The sequence below is a fragment of the Glycine max genome, chromosome 7 (genome assembly GCF_000004515.6).
Source record: "Glycine max cultivar Williams 82 chromosome 7, Glycine_max_v4.0, whole genome shotgun sequence".
Taxonomy (NCBI): domain Eukaryota; kingdom Viridiplantae; phylum Streptophyta; class Magnoliopsida; order Fabales; family Fabaceae; genus Glycine; species Glycine max.
Window position 1 is genome coordinate 12,305,084 of NC_038243.2, and position 23,677 is coordinate 12,328,760.

Genomic DNA, 23,677 nt, shown 5'->3' on the forward strand with positions numbered 1-23,677 from the left:
AAAAAAAAAAAAAGATGAGTCAGTCATCCAAATTATCATGAGTCCATACCCATCTATTTCTCTCCCTTTCTCTCTTTGTATTCACTAAAAATTAAATAAAACTTTTGGTATAAAGATATTTGTCACTTAAAATGATTTCATCAGCCGCAGATGAACCTATGAAGACTCCACGGGGAGGACTCCCATGCATGAAGCATTCAGAAGGTTATTCATTTCCTCTACATACATATGCTGCTTTTGGAGAAATTAATTAATGAAATACCATTCTATATACCCTTTAAAGAAAAAGTATAAGACAATTAGGGTTTTTTTATATTGGTTTTACCTATTAAAAACCCTAATATTCTGATACTCCTTTTAAAGGTATCATCAGACTATTAGTTAACGAAATCATTCACCATAATTAGACTACTACTTACTCCTTCTTTAAAAAGACATTAGACTACTACTTAACGAAATCTTTTACCATAATTAGCGACAATATTATTGAAGGTTTTAAGCTTTAAGACTAGTTGCACCATACACACACATAAATAGATCATGGACCTTAAGACTTAAGAGCCTTGTCTAAGTATTCAAGAACAGTCGCAGGAATAATGCCCCTGATACCACCACCGTCTATGCTGAGAATGGTTGTATGATTTCCATATGACGGAGATGGTAGCGGTAGTGGTGCATTGAATCCAGCCATCAGTTGGCTGGCAAACACCAAAACAAACAAAAAGAAATATTGAGCCATTAATTTATCAGATATTTCAGTAGAAGTTGAAGTGGTGTAAAAGAGAGAATGAAATACACCTTGAGAATTGTTCTCAGATGTGAAGCGTATTTATAGACATTTTTGCGACCATGCAGAATAGTCAAAATTTTACTATAATGTTGCTTTTTGTTTACACTGGGTGAAGTGCGTGCATAAATAGGACGCAAAACGTTTTTATTTTATTTTATTTATATATATATATATATATATATATATATATATATAGGCAAATACTTTATTCAATAAACAGAGTACAAACAGTAATGTAACCTAAGTGTATAGTTCTTACTTGATACAATTAAAAAGATAAATATAGACAAGCTACAGGGTTAAAATGCCAATCTGGAAAGGAAAAAAAAAAACATTGAGCATTGTTCGTCTTTGCCTTGAACTATGCATGCTTACTATTTGGCCTTTTTCAAGTCTAATACAACGATGACGTCAATTTAGAGAAACCCATTGAAACAAAATATCACTTCATTCTATCCAAATAGACCAAATCGCAATGTGTCACAAAAAGATGACAAACAAGACGTAGATATCATTTGATAAAACTCCAGAAAACCCAAAGCCATGTGTTTTATAGTTACACAGATAATTTATTTAAAATTATAATTAATTTTTTTCCCTGTAGGAATCAAACTTAGGAAACAAAAATTTTGCAAATATAATTTGATAGTTTATAGAAAATGTATCAAGCTAGAACTTAGTTATTTTCTTTTTAAAATAAGAAAACTATAAGTATAAACCATTTAATTATACATGCATGGCTAAGGTTAAATATTATTTTGTAATAACTGAACATTTGAAATAAGGCATGTACATTTATATTTCAATATTGATGATTTAAATATGATTTAATGATATATATATATATATATATATATATATATATATATATATATATATATATATATATATATACTGTTCAAATTTCTTATAATAACTAAGAGTTCTTACTTTGCTTAATTAAAAAAAAAAAAAAAAGAGTTATTACTTAACAGGCACCTTATAAAAAGGGAATGTATGAAAGTGAAAAGTTTTGGTTATTGTAAACAATGAAAACTATAAATTTTGACAGCATAATCATACATGAAGATCAAAATTAAAATTTATTTAATGGTTACATAACCTCCTAAAAAATTCTATATTAATCTTTTAATGTTTTTATATAAAAAAAATGATAAAAGAGGAACAACCATTAGAGGTTGGATCTAGCTAGCAAAATGGGTAAGTCTTTCCCAATGTAACAAAAGTTTGGATCCACATTCGAAGATGTATCTAACTTTAGTGTCTGACCGTTTCTTAAATAGGATTGTTTTTCCAAGAGGATACATGTGGGAATAATAATAATAATAATAATAATAATAATAATAAACTACAAGTATTTGTACACTTGGCATCCACCTGAACATGTGATTAATTATACATTAAAATATAGTTTTTTTTCATTATGAGTGATTAAGAGTGAATGAACTTCATTGTAAATAATCAATATGTGGTTAATAGTGTAATGACGTTATTGAAATACTTAATGGCAGTCAACTTTATGTTACAAGTGAATAATAGTATTATAAGGTTGTTTACCACAAAAGTGGTTTAACCATGTGTGTTTAACTTTGTCTCATAGTGTTTAATAACATATGAACATAATTGTATATAATTATTTCATATATAGTTAATAATATTATTAGGGTACTAAAATGTACTTATAATATTGATTAATATTAATTCACAATTGGTTAATATATAATGTCATAAGGTTATTGAAATATTTAATTGTCATTAATTTGTGTCTTACAAATTATTAATATTAATCACATTATAGTTATATATAACTACATCCATTAACTCTTAACCACTTTGGATTAAAAAAAAACTCCTAACCACTTATGAAATATATATAATTAATTATATTTAGATTTTTTTACAAACAATTAATTATATTTAGATATGTATGTATGTAATTAACTATTAATCCGAGTGGACACTAAATGAACATTTTCCAAATATACAATAAAACATTTTCAAATGTAACATCGTCATTAATCAAATAATAATGATCCAACTACCACAGACCATACTTCTCCCACACAAAATGATAATACATGTGTGAGTCATCCTAATTAATAATTGTAATTGTTGACCACATATAATTATTGATCAAGACATCATCGGCCTGATTGACGTACGTGTGTTCACCATTTAAAGGCCGGCGGCACAATATAGACATATAGTAAGAAATGCAAGACCCAATGTGATTTAGTGATATATATTATGACTAAATGATGAATTTAGTTTTCGAATTTGTGTTTTGTGTGATTTTAGTTCTTGAAAGTAAGTACTTAAAAGTTTTTTAAGGTTTTTATTTTAATCCCTTGTAATGCTATTAGTTAATTAAAATAATTATTTTAAAAATTATAAATTGATATTAATTTGAAAATGATATTAATTTTATTATTTTATATTTTTAATTTTGTTTAATATTGATAATAAAAATACATCTAATATTTTTAAAATTTGAAAATGTGTAGAATGTAATTTAATTTATAAAAATATAAGTATTTTAGATTTTTTTCTGATGACATTATATATTTTATAAAAAAATTGTAATATTTTTTTTATGAAAACATTGCAAATTATTTTTTTTTCTCCACTAAAAGGAAAAGTCTGAATCCAACAATGGGTGTGTTTATATGTGTGCATACATATATGTGTACCGGTGAAGTGGACACAAGAAAGATTAAATATAATAAAATAAAATGAATGTACAAGATTCATTCAGTTTTGCTAAAAACTGTATATAGGATCAAAATCTGCCAACAGGGTTGTTGTATCCATGCATGTGGAGAGCATGTGAATGAGGATTGGGATCAGTTAGGTTTTTAACGGCATAGAAATCTAGAGAGAAGAGAGAGAATTATTTGTGGTTGTGAGAGAGTCATGTAAGACCTCATTTTTTAAAATTAAATTAATTTTTTTAAAAATAAATAGAGTTTAATCACTACAAAAAAAATGACCTATATCTATAGACAAAAACTGTCACTATAAATAAAAAATTCATAGATAAATGTATGATAGACTTTGTCTTACAGACGTTTCTTCTGTCAACTTTGAGGAGCGTATAATGACGGCTAATTGTCTGTCACTATAGATTTTACCTACTATATATAGTGTGTAGGTAAAAGTCATTAACTTCTACTTACATCTCCTAACTGTAGGTAAAAGTCTTTAATATGTACATATTATCTTCAACTGTAGGTAAAAATCATATAATAATAATAATAAATCATATAATAATTATAATTTCTTACCTTTCATTTTAGCCTTGTTGTGCACAAAGAATAAATTTTGACTAATGAACCAAAAAATAAAAAATAAAATCTGGGAAGATGGGAGTGAATGCTGTCACAAATTTGGCACAGAGCCTCTGCTTATATATTCAGATATGACTCTTATATAATTGATTACATTGAGGATCTAACAGTAACAAATTTGTATAAGAGTACCAATAGCAATGCTATTAATTTATGTTAAAATGAATAAATATTTCAAAAATCCCTTTGAAGCACTAGCTGGTTGTCTAAACTCGTTTCTTATTTTGAGACATCTTTCTTAATTCTTTCGACAAAATCCATCATGGTCTTCAAGCTCTTATCATCTAAAAATGAAAAGAGAAAACTATTCATATCAATAACTCAAACACAAAACCATTCTTTTTCATAGCAAATGAATAAAATATGAAATAAGAACCTATCTGAGCACCTGCATATGAATACAAATAGATAACAAAGATAAATATATAGTAACTTAGTAGCGTACCTAATCTTGGTATTGTGTGTCCTTTGGGGTGGTGAATCACCACGGGTTCAACACATGATTCTAGTAGTTTAGCCCCATACTTGTTCAAAAAATCTGTCTCTCCTACAGCAAGCATTGAAATATTTTAGTTTCCTATTGTTTGGCCAAACACTATAATTATTGATAATGAGAACTCATTTTAGCAAAAGTTCTTACAAGAGTCATATAGTAGTTTCCTACTACTAATCAATAATCAACCACCAATTTTTCCGGGTTCTTGAGTTAAAACTATTAATGTTTTTTTCAACCAAAAAACAGCCCAAAGTAACAAAGTCAAAAAAATCTAGAAAGCAGCATAAATTACTTGGACACACAACTTCAATCGATCATGTTTAAATTGTGAATCGTTGATGGAGTATACGTGGGCTTCTAAATCTCTACTAATCCCAACAGGGAAAATTGTGTTATTAATTGAATGAAATTGAAATGTATGACCAGTCAAGAATGGGGGCTAGCTAGAGTATGCTTTCTCAAAAAATACCAATGACAAAAAAATAGGATAAAATAAAAGGTGGCAACGGAGGTACCTAGAAAGTGGAGAGAGGGACAACTAATGGAAGAAGCATACTCTAGCTAGCCCCCATTCTTGATTGGTCATACATTTCAATTTCATTCAATTAATAACACAATTTTCCCTGTTGGGATTAGTAGAGATTTAGAAGCCCACGTATACTCCATCAACGATTCACAATTTAAACATGATCGATTGAAGTTGTGTGTCCAAGTAATTTGTGCTGCTTTCTAGATTTTTTTGACTTTGTTACTTTGGGCTGTTTTTTGGTTGAAAAAAACATTAATAGTTTTAACTCAAAAACCCGGAAAAATTGGTGGTTGATTATTGATTAGTAGTAGGAAACTACTATATGACTCTTGTAAGAACTTTTGCTAAAATGAGTTCTCATTATCAATAATTATAGTGTTTGGCCAAACAATAGGAAACTAAAATATTTCAATGCTTGCTGCAGGAGAGACAGATTTTTTGAACAAGTATGGGGCTGAACTACTAGAATCCTGTGTTGAACCCGTGGTGATTCACGACTCCAAAGGACACACAATACCAAGATTAGGTACGCTACTAAGTTACTATATATTTATCTTTGTTATCTATTTGTATTCATATGCAGGTGCTCAGATAGGTTCTTGTTTCATATTTTATTCATTTGCTATGAAAAAGAATGATTTTGTGTTTGAGTTATTGATATGAATAGTTTTCTCTTTTCCTTTTCAGATGATAAGAGCTTGAAGACCATGATGGATTTCATCGAAAGAATTAAGAAAGATGTCTCAAAATAAGAAACGAGGTTAGACAACCAGCCAGTGCTTCAAAGGGATTTTTGAAATATTTATTCATTTTAACATAAATTAATAACATTGCTATTTGTACTCTTATACAAATTTGTTACTATTAGATCCTCAACGCAATCAATTATATAAGAGTCATATTTGAATATATAAGCAGAGGCTCTGTGCCAAATTTGTGACAGCATTCACTCCCATCTTCCCAGATTTTATTTTTTATTTTTTGGTTCATTAGTCAAAATTTATTCTTTGTGCACAACAAGGCTAAAATGAAAGGTAAGAAATTATAATTATTATATGATTATTATTATTATTATTATTATTATATGATTTATTATTATTATTATATGATTTCTACCTACAGTTAGGAGATGCAACTAAAAGTTAATGACTTTTACCTACACACTATACATAGTAGGTAAAATCTATAGTGACAGACAATTAGCCGTCATTATACGCCCCTCAAAGTTGACAGAAGAAATGTCTGTAGGACAAAGTCTATCATACATTTACCTATGGATTTTTTATTTATAGTGACAGTTTTTGTTTGTAGGTATAAGTCATTTTTCTTGTAGTGACATTACATATAGAATTGAGTCTTAGTGTATTTGTTGCATAACACTTGTGTAATGATCATTGTGACTTGCTACATGATGGTGGGTAATGAATTGTGTGAGTGTGAGATGTTGTGTTATACTTGAAATTTGTTGTTCTGAACACATGATTAATGTAAAGGTGTGAAATGTAATTTTGTGATTAAATTATTGGGACACATGATGTTACACAATGAGTGGTAAAATGATACGAATTGTGTTAAGTTGAGTTTGTTATACTTATAGCATATATATGTGTCTTCTTTTATCTCTGTCTATTTAGGAATGTAATAATTCACTCTCAGTATGTTATTTGTGTTTGGATCTTGTGATGATCTTCCTTGTGTTCATGAGAGTAGATGACTAGGTGGATTACTTTAAGAAACCTTGTACTAGAGGACGCTGAACCACAACACTTTGATATGATGCGACACTGAGACATGAGTTTCTATGTTATTTGCATAATATTTTGGATGATCCTGTTTTGAGCCAGAAATATTTTCATATCCTTATTTAATAAGTTTTAATTTTGTGACTGAAACAAATATGATCCTTTTACCCACATAAATTTATTTACGTCGTTTGAATAAAATTAATTTAAATAAATTATATATTTTTATATATATGTCAGATAAAGAGTTTCACATGTCTACTATATCAATATCTGAAGTGTGGGTGTGTGAAATGTGTTTGTCATATATTGTGGAAAATGGTAAAAAATGTAACTGGAAGAAATTAAAGTTAATGAATCTGACGTGTTATTGCATTTACATTGGAACAATATGAGGCGGATTGATTATTCTATGTGCATTTATCGCATTCGTACAAAATAGTACGGTTGATACCAATAATACGAGGTGAATTGTTTGTTTTTTTTTTTTTAAGCTGTTTGTGCTCCGTATGTGAATTAGGTATTGAGGTGCTTTTGCATGAGCGAAAAGTTGGTGCGTACGTGTTGTGATAGATCCTTTTTTTAATTATCCTCAAAAGTGAGTGCAGCTCAGAGTTAGAGTAAATTGTGGGGGAGAAAAAGTCTGTTGCATGTAAATATTTGTGCAGGTGCCCCTTTTATCTAGGATAATGATTAACAGTATCCGATAATAATATCATTAATTTGCAATTATTTAAATCAACATTTTAAATTAAATCATAACTTTAAACTAACAAAATTAATGTAAATTTGAAATTGATTTCTAAATTATTTGGATTAAAAAATAACAAATAGTTTTTTAATGTTATTTTTGCTTTTCTTTTAATTTTTCTCATTTTTTCTATTTTTTTTTGTCCAGACAAATTTATATAGATATATAGTTATACAATTTACATATAATTGCAAGACCTAAATTTACAGTTCTCATTTTTCACAACCATAATAAAAAGCTATTACTTGATATATTTAAGGTGTGTATAAGTGAAAACTCTTGATTATCATGAGAAATAAAATAATAAATTAATTTTTTACAATTAATTTTTATTTGAATGGTTAATATTAAAAGATAAATGTAGATATTTTTTTTAAATAGTCACAGCCAATAATTAGTTTTTAATTTTAATCATTTATCAATGATTATATATGATCATGATTTACAATTTTTTTTTTATCATTTCTCACAACTATAAAAGAATATTTACTAGATACACATATGTAAATCATGTAAAAACTCTTAATGATTATTGAAAATAAGAACAATAAATATATAACTAAATAATCAATTTAGTCCTTGAACTTTTATCTCATTTTCATTTTAATCCTTAAACTAAGAAAAATTCGAATAAATCTTTGAATTTGTGTAGTGTTTAATTTAAGTTCGTAGAGTTAACCCTTTTTTTATGATTTCGATCCCAAAACTTATGTTATTATTATCAATTAAGTCTTTACATTACAAGGGATTAAAATGAAAATCCTAAAACTTTTTAAGAAATTATTTAAATTTTCTTTAGTTTCAAGAACTAAAATACACAAAACACAAATTCAAAAACTAAATTCACCATTTAGTCATAATATATATCACTAAATCACATTGGGTTTTGCACTTCTTACTATATATCTATATTGTTATCTATATTGTGCTTCTGCCCGGCCTTTAAATGGTGAACACACGTACGTCAATCGATCAGGCAAACAACTAAAAGGGGTATTTTTTTTTCAAATTTATTAAATGGGATAAAATTTAAATTAATATTCTGAAAGTCATAAGTTGAGTTGTAGAGTAACTTACAACTTTTGAATTAAAAGTTATAAATTATTTAATTTTTTTATTTAATTTTTTTTTTCAATTGAAGTCGTACAGAATTTTATGATTCCGATATTTATTTCTTTTAAACATGACTTTAAAGTTTTAAGATTTTTTATTTTATTTTTTTCCCACCACTTTAAAGTGCTAATAATTTTTTTTTCATTCAAGTTGTAAATTATTTTATGATTTCAATTTTTTTTTCCACCCAAGTAATTTTTTAATTGTAAATGATTTTTATTTTAATTATTTAATGAATTAATTTATGTTTTCTTTTTTAAAGTTTTATTTAATATTTTCTATATTTATTGTATATTGTTTTATTTAGTTTATTTTTATATTTAAATTTTTCTATATTTTTTTACTGTTGAGACTTATTATTTGTTTTGTAAATTAAAAAATATTAAATAAAAATATTAAGTGAAAATTTAAACTTATCAAAATAGAGAGAGTGACATTATAAATGACTCCTATGACCTTTATGAATGCATGATATTTGAATCAAAATAATAATCTTTAATATTAGGAAAAAAAATATTAAATAAATCATATATAAAAAATATTAAATAACACAATATAAAAAATAAAAAATATTAAATATTAAATAAAATTTAAAAAATAAAGCATACATTAATTCATTAAATAATTGACATAAAAAATTATTTTTGATTTTTAAAAATACCTTACGTGCAAAAAAAAATTTTAAGTTGAAAATAATTTATGATTTCAATGAAAAAAATTCATTACTACTTTAAAGTCATGTGAAAAAAAGAATAAAAAAATTAAAGTTGTAAATTTTTTTACAACTTCAATGAAAAAAATAAAATCATAAAATAGTTTGCGACTTTTAACTTGAAAGTGTAGGTTATATACTTTTTTGAAATATTAATTTAAATTATATATATATATATATATATATATATATATATATATATATATATATATATATATATATATATATATATATATATCGTTTTTACTCTACCTTCTCTTTTGACTTCTCATATATCTTGGCAATCCATCTCATTAACAAATTCACACCTACCCATCTACCTTATTAATACACCTACCCAACCTACATACATAAACACACACGTTTTTCACTCTACCCTTTCTCTATGCTATCTACTTTTTTAAATATCAACACACGTACTTTTCTCTATTTATATGTATAATTTATCGCAATTATCTATTTTTTTCCTTTATTTTTGCTCTTTTTCCCGTTGTTATAAAAACTAGATTGACCGATCGATTAAACTAAATAAATGGCTTGGTGACTATTCTGAAATAACCACATCACCGTAGTCATATGATTTGCTCCCCACCCTAGCAAACCGTGAATTGGTACTTGCATACCAATTCAGGCACTTTTGCAAATTGGTTCTTTCCAATTCCCCATGAATTTGCACGAGCAATGATGGGTGTAGTCTTGAGACGTAGAAACAACACGACTTTATCAGAGACATATAGAGTGTGGTAGAGGCACCATTGGACATCTTGTTGAGAGAGAGAGAGAGAGAGAGAGAGAGAGAGAGAGAGAGAGAGAGAGAGAGAGAGAGAGAGAGAGAGAGAGAGACGATATGAGGTTGTCTAGGTAGAAATGAAAAATGTCATGGAAGATGGAATCAAATTAAAGATGAAAAGAGAAAGAAAGCAAAGTGTTGGTTTGAAAGGATAGGGTTTGGTAGATGAAAGGAAGAAAAGGGAGAGTATTTTTCAAAGAAGGAGAAGTTGGCATACAAACGAGAAGGTTAAAGTAAAAAAGATGGCAAAATGTTTGTATTAGTTATTAAATGTATAAATTAGACAATTTCATCTATTGATCACCTTTTTGTGCAATCTTTCTAGTAATTGTATTAGATATTAAAAATGTATATATTAGACCATTTTTATATACCAAACCTTCTTTATGCTAGTATATATATTAAGTAACATGATATACACTAAAAATACCAATTTGAAAAGAATTTGGATTCCTTTGTTCAGTATATATGAAAACTTTTTATATTTCCCCATGAGAAACTATAATTGTAATGCACTTATCATTATTATTAACAAACTTGATATTGTCAATGCCACATCTCAACCTTACTATGGCAACTAGATGTTGCCCTAACTCTTTTTAGCTATAATTGCTTATGTTTGTGGGTGCAGTTTTGGCTTGAGTGTTTATCTTGTTTTCATGATGTTTTCATGGATGATATATTGATATGGCTAGAAAAAATACTGATATTCCCATTATCCAAATAAGTTTAGTGATAGAAACGGATGAATTTATAAGAAATTAAGTATCAAATATTTCTTATTGGTTAGTTTGATGAGGTAAGTATAAATCAGCTTGTTAAATGCCTAAAAGTTGCTTCAAAATTATACTTGCTCAATAGAGACGGTGGAAATAGAATTCTAACACGGTGGAGCAAGCCCAGCTCTATTCACAACGAACAAATAAGTGAGAGAGAGAGAGAGAGAATCTTACAATCTATGGTGATTTGGGTATGATTTTAATCCATAATGAGGTTAAAGTTAGTTGAATTCCTCAAGTGGAGGGATTTTTACAGAGGTGTCCTAGTAGGAAAAAGATGGCAGGTGCTCATAACCTATTAATTATCAAGATGGTGCATCTCAGAGGACTCGAGTTAGAGATACATCTGTAATAGTAGTCCCTCCAGATAGTTGATATTTGTGAGAGTGATGTCAGTTTGATTATCCCAGATAGTTGGCTCAATTTTATCTTGGTGCTCTAATTCAGGCAACATTTTTTATGTTGGTCCTTGGTTTGATGGTAGTTGCTTTTGTTTTAGGCTTGTTGATGGGCCCTTTGGCCCAATTTTTCTAAACAATTAGCGCCACTTGTCTGTTGGTGTGTGTATCGTATTTTATGGAATTCAAAGCGATTTTCTCAACGTGTTCATTCTCTAGTGGTGCTTTCAGAGGGGGTTGTGGCGTTGTTACTAGTGGCGATCATTCAGTCACTAGTGACCATGGTCACAATCATGGTTGATCGGTTCCTTAGGGAACCTGGTGGCATTTCTACAGGGTTCCAATACTGTGGGGGTTAACGGTCTTCGCTGGATTGATTCATCTTCCTAATGAAAGTTAGGGTCCTTGCCCCCAATTTCTAAGAAGAGGGCCCCAATGTCAAGGATTCTCCACCTCCCCATGAGTAAGGAATTCCAAAGGATATGTACATAGCTACCTGAGACTAGCTAATACATGATGTTGGATTGGAGCCCACTCATAAAAAAATTCTAGAGTTTGCTTGTGGTGCCCTTGAGTTTCTCCACCTTTGCGCACATCTCGTTCTTCCTTGAGTGGCTGCCTTTTGCTTTGTGGCGAATGTAGTTATGTGAAGGCGTCAGAGTTCGACATCCATCACCATCAGTCTCAACTTCATGGTTTTGGCATTATAACATCCCAATTTTCCATGCGTGTGTGGTAGATAATGTTATTACTTTGTTGTGTGATTGGGTAGTGTTTTTAGACTATTTAAATGGTAGAAAAGGAGATATTACCATAGGATACCTTAGCATGGTTATGCTCTTAAGATTTTAAGCTAAAATCTAGAAAGAATAAGGATAGTTTAGAGAAAAATATTTGGTCAAACAATGGTCAACTCATTAACGGCCTAGATGTAAATAATTGGATTTTGGTTTAGAAATAGAAATTAGAATCTTGAAAGAAGAAATTAGTAATTAATGTAAGGTTAGAAATTAAGTGGGAAAAAATAAGGCTGATTAATGGTAATCTAGATATCTTGGAATTAGAAAAGAGGTAATTAAGTCATAAGAGTTTAAAGTGAAGGGTATTTTCGTAAATGACTATAAAAATAGTTTAAAATATAATTTTAGTTTAATTAGTTGGTGACTAATTATATGATGTAGAATAATTAAAATAAGTTAGAGTTGTAACACCCTGAAAAATTACAACTCAGACTAATAAAGAAAACTCTGTGTTGTGTCATTTGTGCATGTATGAATTTAATTTCAATAGTTATATGTTTTAATCATAGAATTCCATGCTATATATATATATATATATATATATATATATATATATGATTGGTTTTGTAACTCTTTGATGTAGCTCCATGTGGAACTTGTAGGCCTTGGATCTTCTTCATCAATGGATTCCTTTACTTCTTGAGGTCTGATTGTAGCGGAATGGAGAAGGAGAAAGATGAATGGAGACGTCACTTTAAGTAGAAGATGAGTCTAGATGAAATTCACCACCATAGGAAGCCATGGATAAGAGCTTGAAGGTAGAAGAAGATGAATGAAGGGAGAGGAAGAGAAGAACACGAAATTTAGTGCCTCTAAAGAAGTTTGAACTTTGAAGTTTAATTCTCAAATGATCAAAGTTGAAAAAATGCACACACATGACCTCTATTTACAGCCTAAGTGTCACACAAAATTGAAGGGAAATTTGAATTTCAATTCAAATTTCAGTAGAATTTGAAATTGAATTTGTGGAGCCAAATTTTGGAGCCAAAATTTCATTAATTATGATTAGTGAATTTCAATTATGATTTAGCCCACTAATCCAAGATCAATTCCAAGATTCTCCACTAAGTATGCTTAGGTGTCATGAGGCATATAAAGCATGAAGGACATGCATAAAGTGTGACTATATGATGTGACGATGGAGTGTAGTAAGCAAATGCTCACCTCCCCCTCTAAAATTTAATTGGATTGAGCTTCTACCAATTCAATTAAATTTATTTCCCAACACACACATCAAGTATTCACTTAGTGCATGTGAAATTGCAAAACTACCCCTAATACAAAAACTAGTCTTGGTGTCCTAAAATCGAAGGGCTGAAAAATCTTATATTTCTAGAGTACCCTACCTACATTATGGAGCCCTAAATACAAGGACCAAATATAATGACATCCTAATCTAATATGTACAATGATAATTGGACCCAACCTTGGCCCATGGGCTCAGAAATCTACCCTGAGGTTCATGAGAACCCTAAGGCCTTCTTCAGCAGCTCTAGTCGAATCCTTTTGGAGCCTCTTGCTCATGGCTCTAGTGTCTGGTCCTTTCCTAGGAAGGATTGCATCATCTCCTCCCCCTTGAAGAGAATTTGACCTCAAATCTGTTAGTTCCTCCTCCTCAATATCAGCTTCACCTGCAAAAGTAATTAAATAAAAAATGTTAAAAGTGGTGCTGATTTCATACTCTTCTGGGAGGTCCAACCTATAGGCATTGTTATTGATCCTCTCCAAAACCAGAAAAGGTCCATCCCCTCTAGGGCTAAGCTTGGATTTCCTTTTAGTAGGAAATCTATCCTTCCTAAGATGGAGCCAAACCCAGTCACCCTCATTAAGAACTAGCTCTTTTCTTCCTCTATTGCCTTTAGTTGAATACACCTTTGTTTGGTTCTCTATTTGGTTCTTAACCCTCTCATGCAACTTCTTTACAAACTCTAACCTAGATTCCCCTGCTTTATGTATAAAAGAAGTGTCAAGTGGAAGGGGAATGAGGTCTAACGGTGTTAGGGGATTGAACCCATAGACAACCTCAAAAGGGGACTACTTGGTGGTTCTATGAACCCCCCTGTTGTAGGCAAATTCTACTTAAGGAAGATACTCATCCCAAGACTTATGGTTGCCTTTCAGAAGAGCCCTTAAAAGGGTGGATAAAGACATATTCACTACCTCTGTTTGTCCATCAGTTTGTGGATGACAAGTGGTAGAGAAAATAAGTTTAGCTCCTAGCTTAGCCCATAAGGTTTTCTAGAAATGGCTAAGGAACTTAACATCTCTATCTGACACAATGGTCCTAGGCAAACCATGGAGTCTCACAACTTCCCTAAAAAAGAGTTTTGAGATGTGGGAAGCATCATCCACCTTCTGGCATGGTATAAAGTGTGCCATCTTGCTAAACCTATCCACCACCACAAAGATAGAGCCTGTTTCGGGACATCCATTTGCATCATCGGTATCCTCCTCTGAGGAACACTTTGATGTGGAGGAATGAATTTCCTTTCCAAGCACACTTCCATTTGATTCTTCACCACTCATACATCCTTGTGACTTCCATCGCCAACACATACACTGGACCTTTTCAGTTTTACTTTCTTCTGAGACTCTAACTTGACAAATCACACCATTAACATTAATATTGAATCTGTTGTTGATGGATTGAGAAGTTGAATTTAACAACAACAGTCGAGCTATATCCATATGCTCCATATTTTTAGTTTCCAGAGCTATTTTAAATAAGGGTGCCACAGAGGCTCACTACCCCTGAGAAGCATTGCTTCCTCCAAGCTTGTAATGGGACTCCTTTGTATATAACCCAGTAGAGTCTATTGTTGGAGACTATGCCCTGGTTCCATTATTGGACTACAAAGAACAATGACATGATGCCTTCATCTTCTTTTGAGTTGATAAGGCTTTGTGACTTCTCCAAATCCAAACCACTTATCAGAAGCAAATACCCATCTATATAGTTTAGTTTTATCATCCCACTTTCTGCCATTACTCTAGCTTTGTTGAATTTATCGAACATTGATAGGTCCTTCAAGTTACCTATAAGACTAGAGTACATATGTTGTTATTTCCCTCCCTCTTCGCTCACCATATCTCATTTCATATGCCCATTCCCTTGCACCTGAGTGATTCTATGATTAAGGTACTCTAGCAATCTCAACATACGTATTTGTTATTCCCTTTGGATCTACATTTTTCTTTATGGTTATGCTTTCTTATTCCTCTTCATACTACTATTTCCTCTTTGCTTAGGTCATGACTACTCATCTCATTTTTGAACCTTGGAATATTGACATGCAAGTTTTTGTCCCATATATGGATCTGGTTAGGTCTCTTCACCAAATTCAGATCATTTTGGACACCCTCATAGGTAAGAAAACCAAATTTGAAACCTAACCTAGGTAAGGCCAAAAACATGGATTTTAGCAAACAAATTCTCCCTCCGAAAGACAAATGCCTATGCTTCCAATTACTAATAAGTTTCTTGGTGAGTTTTTGAATAATGGGCTCCCATGTGGCTTCTTTTAAGGGATTAGCCCCAATAGGGATTCCCGATTACACAAAAGGAGCACTTATAACTCTATAATTCAACATAGAAGCAAAAAAAAAAAAAATCAACCATTTCATTAGACACCCCTATCACTATCAACTAGCTTTTTAAAAAAAAATATTTTCAACCTCGAAGCAAGTTCAAAAATCTAAGAATGCATTTCATAGTGATCACATTTTTCAAGAAATGTTAAGGAAAAATAGAGTATCATCCGCAAATTGTAACAAGTGTACCTCCAACTGATGATCTCCCACTTTTACTCCTTCAAACAAACTTTTTGCCTTTGCTTCTCGCGTTAGTCCCGCTAATCCCTCTGCCTCACAAAGAAAGAGAAATGGTGCTAGAGGATCACCTTATCTTAACCCTCTTTGCATGCCAAACTCATCCGTAGGACTCCCATTCACAAGTATCGAGACTGATGCCAATTCCACACAACCTTTGATCCACTTTATCCACACTTCATAAAATCCCAACCTGCTAATCATATAATTTAAAAACTTCGAAGACACAAAGTCATATGCTTCCTCAAAGTTGATCAGCTTTAAAGACTAGGCACTTCTTGTTATTATCTTTCCTCAACTCATCAACCACTTCATTTGCCACCATGACTCCATCAAGCATAAATCTTTCTCAAATAAAAGTGATTTTGCCTCTCATCAATTACCTCTCCCAAGACTCTTGTCATCCTGGTTGACAAAATTTTTGCCACCATCTTATACATGCACCCCACAAGGTATATAGGTCTTTACTCCCCTAAATTGATATGGTTATTTCTCTTTGGAATAAAGGAGATAAATGACACCTTCCCCCCTTAGGAAACACTCCATGGGAATGGAACTCTTAGATTACCTTTGAGAAGTCCTCATGAAGTAAGTTCCAAAATCTTTTACTAAAAGTGAAATTGTATCCATTCGGACCTAGAAATTTATCTCTATCACAATCTCACACCACTTACTTAATCTCTTCAACCTCAAAAGGGGCAATAAGGGTACCATTATTGTTGTCACTAATTTTGTTGAAGTGAACCCATCAAGCTTTGGCTTACACCTCTTCCCTCTCTTTGAACCTCTCTTGAATTTTTTTTACCTCCTCTTTCACCTTTGCCATATGATCTTGCCAAACATCTCCCACATACAATCCTCTTGTGAATTATTTTCTCCTCCTACCATTTATCGTTGCATGAAAGAACCTAGAGTTTTCAAATTCATTTAACAACTCCTTTCTATTCAATAGCACTTCCTCACTAACATCCTCGTCATCTTGAATATCAATCCCATTAATCATTGTAATCAACTCTTTCTTCTTTTGTTGTAGATCTCCAAAATATCCTTTCACTTAAGCTACTTTCTTGACCCTTATAAAAACTTTATTTCATTTAAACTACTTTCTTCTTTCATTTTTAATAGTGCATTCTTACATCTCTCAATTTTTTTGTTATAGATCTTCATCATAATCGCTTTGTTTGTGATATAATTTTATGGCTAAAATATTTTTGTAATTCCTCATAAATACTTGAATTTTGTATTTTCTCCTTAATAATAAATTTCTTCATTTTTTCTTCTTGATAAAATAAAAAAATATTTTTGCTCCTTAACACTTTTTTTAATCCATGATAATCAAGAAATTTAGGGCTTATTTTCTAATAAAAAAATTCATAAAAAATTATCACAAAACAAATATAAAATCTACTAATTTTAACAAGGACTAAAAAAATGTCAAGGACAAAAAATAAAATTGCTATTTTAATAAGGGCTCAATACATAGGAAAGTTTTATCAAAAAACTAACATAAAATTCAAACAATAAAATTCAAACAATTATTAGGAATTGAAAACATATTCTAATCTAATTTTATTTCAAAATTCGTGACTAAATAATAAAGTAAACCTTGGAAAACTTATTAGAGGAGAGAGATCTTAAAACACAAAAGAAAAGCAACAAACAAGGATACATTGATATTTAATTCCAATAGAGCTTGGAATTAGGAGTTACATAGAACTCAAAAGCATTGAAACTTGTAACATGATCCATATATGGTCCACCCAATTAGGAGTTACATAGAACCCGAAAAGCAATGAACCTTATTACAACAGACATGGATAAAACACACAGGATAATATAAGGTCATATACATGACATTTATTCAAATACGTCTAATAACAATATTGCTTAAGTTGCATGCATTCGGCCAGAAGGGACTTTGACAGATTCAATAATTCGGCTTCCTCCTTTTTCCATAGATTTCCTTTTCAGACGCAACTGCCTCTCTGCATATAATTTCTCAGACAACCTTTCAAAAAAGTGAGAAAGAAAAATATTATTTTCACAATTACCATTCAATATAAAATTCAACTAAAAAATATACATATATAATTTACGTGTATCCTTAAATAATTTCTTTTTCCAACCAAACTTTTAATGATGTCTAACAATTTTGAGAAAAAAAAGGTTAATTTAACAAAATTTCGGTACTTTTAGTATTAAAACACCAATATATTCTTTTATAATTTACTTTATCATATTTTAACCCAAACACTATAAGTTCAGCTAGAAATTTAAATTCCTACATCCTCTTATGGAAAGAAAACTGATTTTAATTTTTATATCTCATGAGAAATCATTCTAAATATAAATTTCAAAATAATTATTATAAAAATTAATAAATTTACTATACACAAAAAAGTTTGATTGAATGACAATATAAGAAACCATTGAAGTATTCTAAATAAATTCAATAAAAAATCTTATTGAAAATTTCCTGCTACGATTTTGGGGCATGTGAGTATGTGTACATTCCTAAGAAAGAGTCTACGCACCTGTCAAGAGCTTCAGCATTTGTTTGGTCTAGTTCAACTGGGACAAAAGTATTCACATTCATCCTCAAAGCTTTTTGGAGCAAGAGGTTTTTTCCTACCTTTACAAGATTATCCATGTTTTTCTTGTCAGCATTATCCATTTCTTCCATGGATGGATCCAGGTTATACTCCTGTCATTACATATGTATCATCAAGATCAATTCAATTTCCTCCTATAATCAAGAAAATCCTTTAAATTTTGGAATTAGTGTCATAAACCACAGCCATTATGGTCTTATTTGGATAAATTTTCTTAATATATAAGAACTTATAGTATAAGAAAATAAGAACAAAAACTAACTAACCTTCTCTTTTAAGATTAAATATTCATATGCGTAACCCAATTTGTAATATTTCTTTTATTTAGAAATTCCAAAAGTTGATTTTAACTTATATATGAATGAGATAATTTTATCTTAATTATGGGAGAAGTTTATAAGTGCTCATTAAAAAATTTATTCAAACAAAACATATATATACCTCAATTCGAAGATAGTTATCCGCAGGCAAAACACCTGGAAACACTGTGGCAAGATAGTAGTGGATCATGTTTGTACTATATAGAGCCTCACTAAAAACGTTAGTGCTGCTAACTAGCCACTCAAGTTGACACAAGCCATCAAAGATGCCAGATAACTTCTCCTCAGCTTTTATTGTTCCTGTTCCTAATGACAGCAACAGGATTTCTTTATGCTCATTGTGTTGTATCACTTCGCTCACAGCAACCAACGCCTAAAATGAAATTTAATTTCATCTCGTGAAACTTTTGATAGACCATATTTCCATATTCAAGGAAATTAATAATGAATGCAATCTTTCATGATATTAATTACATTAAGATATGTAACTTGAAAGTTACTTTTCATCCCACCCTTAAAATCTGATAATTATAACTAGTTACTCATTAGAACCAACTAATCTTAACAATTATAAATTTTCAGAAAATAAATAGTGAGAATTGAGAGGAATGAGTTACTTTCTTGGAATAACTTGATATATTGTAGAAGTTAAAAATTAACATAATAAAAGGAAATACGACTTGAGTGAAAGCACATGTTGACAGCCAATTTAATATTCAACTCTGCATGCTAATAATTAAGTAATTTTATATTATTGTTGAATACTTGGGAGTGAACTTCATTAAGTATATTTGTAATCCTCTAAATGCATGTTTAGGTTTAACTTAATTCTCATTCAAAAAAGAACGAAATTAAAAATAATGTTTGAGCTTTTTATAACATCAAATCCATAATGTTTTATGTATTAATTATTTTTTTCAAAAGATACTCTTAATTATGAGTTTTTTTTATTTCAATAAATAATAAACGGAATACATTAATGTCTTATGTTCTTAGATAGTTTAACTTTATCATGTATAGAGTATTTTAGAAATCCTACTTTGATTATTCACTTGCATAGTCAATAAATAGATTATTGATGAGAGATAGTATAGTAAATAAAATTAATAATATTTGAAAAAAGAATCAATGTATGTCCTTTTAATATTAGGGATAATTTGAAAAAATCATACAATGTATGATAAATTTAATTATACTAACTAAACTAAAAATATCTTTAATTCCGGTAAATCAGTTAATTAGATCTTATAAAAAGATCGGACGAAGTAACATCACTGTTTATTTTAATTTTTTTAAACATTTTAAGAAATAAATAATTGTTTCTGTAAATTTAAGTCATTGATATTTACTGGATTATTAGCAGACATAGCACCATCAACCAAATCAAATTGAACACCGTCATTCTGAAATTGGTGCGGCGGTAGATAAGTCGGTGCAGCCGAAGTCCCGATGCATATATCTGAGAGTTTGGCATTTAAGTAAGTTTCCGTCTTGAGCTGCATGATCAAATTAGCACAAGCAGTATTCAATGGTTAGGCTTGAGAAAAAAGGTTACTCATATAACAATATTATACAGGAATTCACTATAAAATATTTTTCTCTCTCTATCTTCTTATAACATTAATTATTTTCTATTAATTATACCTATACTTAATTTTCTCTCTTCTTCCCCTATCTCTCTTTTCAATAGAAAAAAAGTATATAAGAAAATTTTATGAATAGAATTTCTCGACCAATAATAATGAAACTCAAATTAGGGTTCTATACAAACAATTTCAACCGTGCTAACCTTATAGTTTGAGAATATAACTGGCTTGGTTTTCCTCTCGTCGAAAGTTGGTATTACCACGTTCGTCAATGTTTTATTCAGTCGTGTTTCTTTCAATATCTGACGAGTTATATCATGTAAGAACTCTCCATTGAATTTGGGACATTTGTCAAGATCATACCAAGCTCTGCATGTTGTGCAGCACAAGATCAATCAAAACATTTAAAAAATTAAAGGTAAAAATAATTCAATAGTTTCAATTAAATATTCCCCAATTATACTCTTAATTTAGATTTTTGTGAGAATGAAAGATTGTGTGAGGGAGTTTAAGACAATTCATATACTCTTATTTAATTTCCTTGACTTAAATTTAAAATTTAATTATAATGATCATATCAAATAAATTTTAAGTAAAGGTTAACTTAGTTTAACAAAGTTGCAAGTGTTCTATTTTTCAAGGTTGATACTTAATATACCTAGGTTCAAATATTTTAGGGCCATAGTTCTTGTAGAATTGCACGACTTCCGAGGGAGTAAAGAGAGGACTATTGGCATTAGATGAGTTTGGGGCTGCTAACATAGCAGTCATGAGGCCACCAGTACTAGTTCCTGATATCACATCAAAATAATGGGCTAAAGATGTTGTTGGATCCTTAGCCTGCACAATTCAATCAAACTAAAAAGCGTTAGAATTCAGGCACAGTTTCTAATATATTCTAGAAATATTGTTTATAGAAAGTAATTCACTAGGGTACAAGTCACCAAAAAAAAAAGATGAGTACATTTAAATTATACGTGAGTTACTGAATTCATACCATATATTTCTTCTCCCACTTTCTCTCTTTGTATTCTCTAAAAAGTATATAAAACTTTTGGTATAAAGATATTTTTCACTTAAAATGATTTTATCAGCCGCAGATGAACCTATGAAGACTCCACGGGGAGGACTCCCATGCATGAAGCATTCAGAAGGTTATTCATTTCCTCTACATGCATATGCTGCTTTTGGAGAAATTAATTAATGAAATAACATTATATATACCCTTAAAAGAAAAAGTATAAGACAATTAGGGTTTTTTATATTGGTTTTACCTATTAAAAACCCTAATATTCTGATACTCCTTTAAAAGGTATCATCAGACTATTAGTTAACGAAATCATTCACCATAATTAGACTACTACTTACTCCTTCTTTAAAAAGACATTAGACTACTACTTAACGAAATCTTTGACCATAATTAGCGACAATATTATTGAAGGTTTTAAGCTTTAAGACTAGTTGCACCATACACACACACATAAACAGATCACGGACCTTAAGAGCCTTGTCTAAGTATTCAAGAACAGTCGCAGGAATAATGCCCCTGATACCACCACCGTCTATGCTGAGAATGGTTGTATGATTTCCATATGACGGAGATGGTAGCGGTAGCGGTGCATTGAATCCAGCCATCAGTTGGCTGGCAAACACCAAAACAAACAAAAAGAAATACTGAGCCATTAATTGATCAGATATTTCACTAGAAGTTGAAGTGGTGTAAAAGAGAGAATGAAATACACCTTGAGAATTCTTCTCAGATGTGAAGCGTATTTATAGACTTTTTTGCGACATTGCAGAATAGTCACAAATTTTACTATAATGTTGTTTTTTGTTTACACAGGGTGAAGTGCGTGCATAAATAGGACGTAAAACGTTTTTTTCTTTATATATATATATATATATATATATATATATTGGCAAATATTCAATAAACAGAGTACACACAAGCTACAGGGATAAAATGCCAATCAGGAAAGAAAAGAAAAAAAAACCATCGAGCATACATTGTTCCTCTTTGCCTTGAACTATGCATGTTTACTATTCGGCCTTTTTCAAGTCCAATACAACGATGAAGTCAATTTAGAGAGACCCATTGAAACAAAATATTACTTCATATTATCCAAATAGATCAAATCGCAATGTGTCACAAAAAGATGACAAACAAGACTAGATATCATTTGATAAAACTCCAAAAAAACCCAAAGCCATGTGTTTTATAGTTACAAAGATAATTTATTGAAGATTATAATATATTTTTTTATTTGTAGGAATTCTTATATTAGGCTTAACTCAATTTCAATAATTAACTCAAGGGGTGAAAGTTGTTCCTTACTTATATATTTTAACTTACTTTGATCTGATGTATAACTTGAGTTTTTCAAAATACACCCCTCACGCCCAACACTTTTTAGGTTTGGTGCATGGATAATAATGATGAGTAACTCTTTGAATTAATCTTTTATATGTTCTGATATCATCTAAGATTTTTAAAGTGTGGATTTAGGTCTAACTCAACTTCAAAAGTTAGCTCAAGGGATAAAGGTTATCCCTCACTTATATACTTTAACTTGACTTTATTTTTATCCGATGTAAGACTTGAATATTTTTCCAATAGAAATTAAACTTAGGTATCAAAAAGTTACAAATATAATTTGATAGTTTATAGAAAATGTATCAAGCAAGAACTCTTAGTTTTTTTATTTTTTTTTTTAAAAAAAGAAGATAACTATAAGTATAAACCATTTAATTATGCATGCATTGTTAAGGTTAAATATTATTTAGTGATAACTGAACAATGGAAATAAGGCATGTACATTTATATTTCAATATTGATGATTTAAATATGGCTTAATGATATATATATATATATATACTGTTCAATTTCCTATAATAAAGGGAGTGTATGAAAGTGGAAACTTTTGGTTATTGTAAACAATGAAAACTGTAAATTTTGGCAATATAATCATACATGAAAATCAAAATTAAAATTTATTTAATGGTTACATAACCACCTAAAAAAAATTCTACATTTATCTTTTAATGTTTTTATAAACAAAATGATAAAAGAGGCACAACCAATAG

At 30.0% G+C, this 23,677-nt stretch overlaps 2 protein-coding genes across 2 annotated transcripts in view; both read right to left on the reverse strand.

The window, feature by feature from the left end:
• LOC100798569 (patatin-like protein 1) overlaps positions 1 to 691 on the reverse strand; it is a 6,591-nt gene extending 5,900 nt beyond the window's left edge. The window contains exon 1 of the mRNA XM_041017487.1: positions 584 to 691. Coding sequence (XP_040873421.1) covers positions 584 to 691 — 108 coding nt within the window. The remainder of the gene's footprint in view (positions 1 to 583) is intronic.
• A 17,031-nt stretch (positions 692 to 17,722) lies between these two features.
• On the reverse strand, positions 17,723 to 22,354 carry LOC100802647 (putative patatin-like phospholipase). Its single transcript, NM_001358464.1, has 7 exons — positions 22,091 to 22,354; positions 21,252 to 21,433; positions 20,797 to 20,962; positions 20,357 to 20,503; positions 19,129 to 19,380; positions 18,610 to 18,779; positions 17,723 to 18,083 (listed from the first exon to the last, which is right to left on the reverse strand). The coding sequence occupies exons 1-7, from the start codon at positions 22,274 to 22,276 to the stop codon at positions 17,963 to 17,965; spliced, it is 1,224 nt and encodes a 407-aa protein (NP_001345393.1). The 5' UTR covers positions 22,277 to 22,354; the 3' UTR covers positions 17,723 to 17,962.
• Positions 22,355 to 23,677: the final 1,323 nt, after the last annotated feature.

What these genes read in the sequence shown, in the direction of transcription:
- LOC100802647 (NM_001358464.1), bottom strand. Translation starts at nt 22,276, where the DNA reads ATGGCTCAGTATTTCTTTTTGTTTGTTTTGGTGTTTGCCAGCCAACTG. An exon ending in ATAACTATCTTCGAATTGAG is followed by an intron (nt 18,780 to 19,128) that starts GTATATATATGT and finishes ATGTAATGACAG; the next exon opens with GAGTATAACCTGGATCCATC. An exon ending in AATGCTGAAGCTCTTGACAG is followed by an intron (nt 18,084 to 18,609) that starts GTGCGTAGACTC and finishes CTTTTTTGAAAG; the next exon opens with GTTGTCTGAGAAATTATATG.